This window comes from Oryzias melastigma, linkage group LG13 (assembly GCF_002922805.2).
Source record: "Oryzias melastigma strain HK-1 linkage group LG13, ASM292280v2, whole genome shotgun sequence".
NCBI lineage: Eukaryota > Metazoa > Chordata > Actinopteri > Beloniformes > Adrianichthyidae > Oryzias > Oryzias melastigma.
In genome coordinates this window covers 33114077-33116082 of record NC_050524.1, presented here as the reverse complement: position 1 = coordinate 33116082, position 2006 = coordinate 33114077, and the positions used below count along the sequence as shown (strand labels likewise).

Genomic DNA, 2006 nt, shown 5'->3' with positions numbered 1-2006 from the left:
TTTACTGAAATGAAGTTTGATGAGAATAATCAATAATCAGCAAGCACTTCACTTTGCTATTGAGAATTACTAAAAAAAACCCATAAAACTCTACTGACTTTAGTTAATTATCACAAAAATAAATGAACCAAATGTGACATAAGTGTTTTTTTCTATGTTCTAATCAATGCTTTTAATTATTTCTGTAATGAGTTTGAAATAATTGTGTGTTTTGTCCTTTATTTTTCATAATCTATGCTTGAAATAAACCAAATCAATCAATCTCATAATGGTAAAATAAACTAGTTTTTAACCACTCTTGACATAACGGTACCCCCCCCCCCCGGTACCATTCTCCGGGGTTGACCGGTCCACAGCCACAGAAAGGTTGGGGACCACTGCTCTACAGTATTCATAGCTTCTTGGTTATTTTGTTATCAGTAACAATAAAAAAATAAATTGCATGTCTGATAACAAAAGAATCAAGGAGCTATGTTTTCTGTACTATTTGTACCTTTAATCAACCTGCCTAACTCGTGCTTGTGATGGCTTGTTTTCCACTCTGTGCAGGACACCACAGGAAGCAGGAGAACGAGAGAGAGGGCTCCGGCTGTGTGTTACCAGCTGGTGGAGTGATGAGCAGCGAGCCTCGGTGCGCCGTGGGGTCGCTGTGTGGCTGTAAGTCCAGCAGCTCCAGCCTGATTGGAAGTAGTGGTGCAGGCTGGGAGGGCACGGCGCTCCTTCACCACGGCAGCTACATCAAACTGGGCTGCCTCCAGTTCGTCTTCAGCATTGCAGAGTTTGCCAGTAAACTGCCGAAAGAAGAGCAGAGCATTCCTCCTGCTGCCAGCTACATGAGCAGTTCCACCAGCGTGGGCGTGTCCAGCTCTGCACAGTTATCCGCCTCCACACCACCCAGCACTGCCACCTTAAGCAGCCCGTCCAGCCAGGATGAGGCTGACCCTGAAGTGGTCTGTGCCCACCAAGTGCCCGTTTTGCGCTCCAACTCCATCCCTTAAACTGCACAAGAAGCCCAGCCGCTACTTTAGTTTGCACCTTCCAAGTCACAATGAAGGGAAAGCTGCACAGCTGCTCGTCAGCAGGGAAAAGTGAGCTTGTTTTGTTTTTGCATGAACTTGAAGTAATGTTGACAATCTTTTTTGTTTGAGAATGACTGACGGTAAACTTGAGTTTTAGGACTTGAGCGAACCTCATTTACCTGCGCTCAGTATTTCTATTTGCCTGTGTATTAGTTATATATGGTGTAGCCTTATTATGTCAGTCAACCCATTTAGCACAACTCTTTTATTTTGTTGTAATGAATTACATAGTCTGATTTCTTCTGCTCCTTTGCACCACAGGTAGCTATATATGTATGAGTACATACATGCCTACACACTATATGTATATATAACTATTGTAAATATTTATAATCCATTCTTTCTCTTTTGGAGAAACACTGGATTCCATGTAGATTTACCTTTTGGGGTTTTTAATTGTACAGTCCATGGAAATTGTGAAACAGTGCAGAGTACCAAATGTTTGTGATAAAACTTGTTCTTAGTCTGTATTTTCCATTGTAGTCCATCTGTTAATACTGTAGTGTTTTAGCACTCATTTTGACATCATCTGCAGCTTTGTATATAAGGACTTTGTCAGTACCTGCTTCTCTGTTAAACATGTAAATACAGAAAGATTTTCTAATAACAAACTCTGTGCATTTTTGTCATTACATCAGCCCTCAGTATAACAAAGGGGAGCATAAGATTTGGGCTAAAAGGCATTCAGGATCCAATTGTGCTTGAAAGTCTTGCATTGCTTTCTACATTTCTTGTTTCGTTGCCTTTATAAAGCATATTTTATGTTTTAGTTTTTATAATCTACAACTTCTAATTGCAACATTTTTTTTTCCACAGGAGATTTCCAATGTTGTTTGAGACGTTAAGAGACTGTTGTTGATTTTTCAGCTTCTCCCGTCAGGGGTTGCCACAACAAATTACTGATTCACATAGATCAGGACAAACTCA

The 2006-nt window shown here is 40.5% G+C and overlaps 1 protein-coding gene across 1 annotated transcript in view; it reads left to right on the top strand.

The window, feature by feature from the left end:
* The window catches only part of LOC112142080 (PHD finger protein 12), a 23010-nt gene extending 21320 nt beyond the window's left edge, over positions 1-1690 (top strand). The window contains exon 15 of the mRNA XM_024265332.2: positions 550-1690. Coding sequence (XP_024121100.1) covers positions 550-998 — 449 coding nt within the window. The 3' untranslated portion in view covers positions 999-1690. The remainder of the gene's footprint in view (positions 1-549) is intronic.
* Positions 1691-2006: the final 316 nt, after the last annotated feature.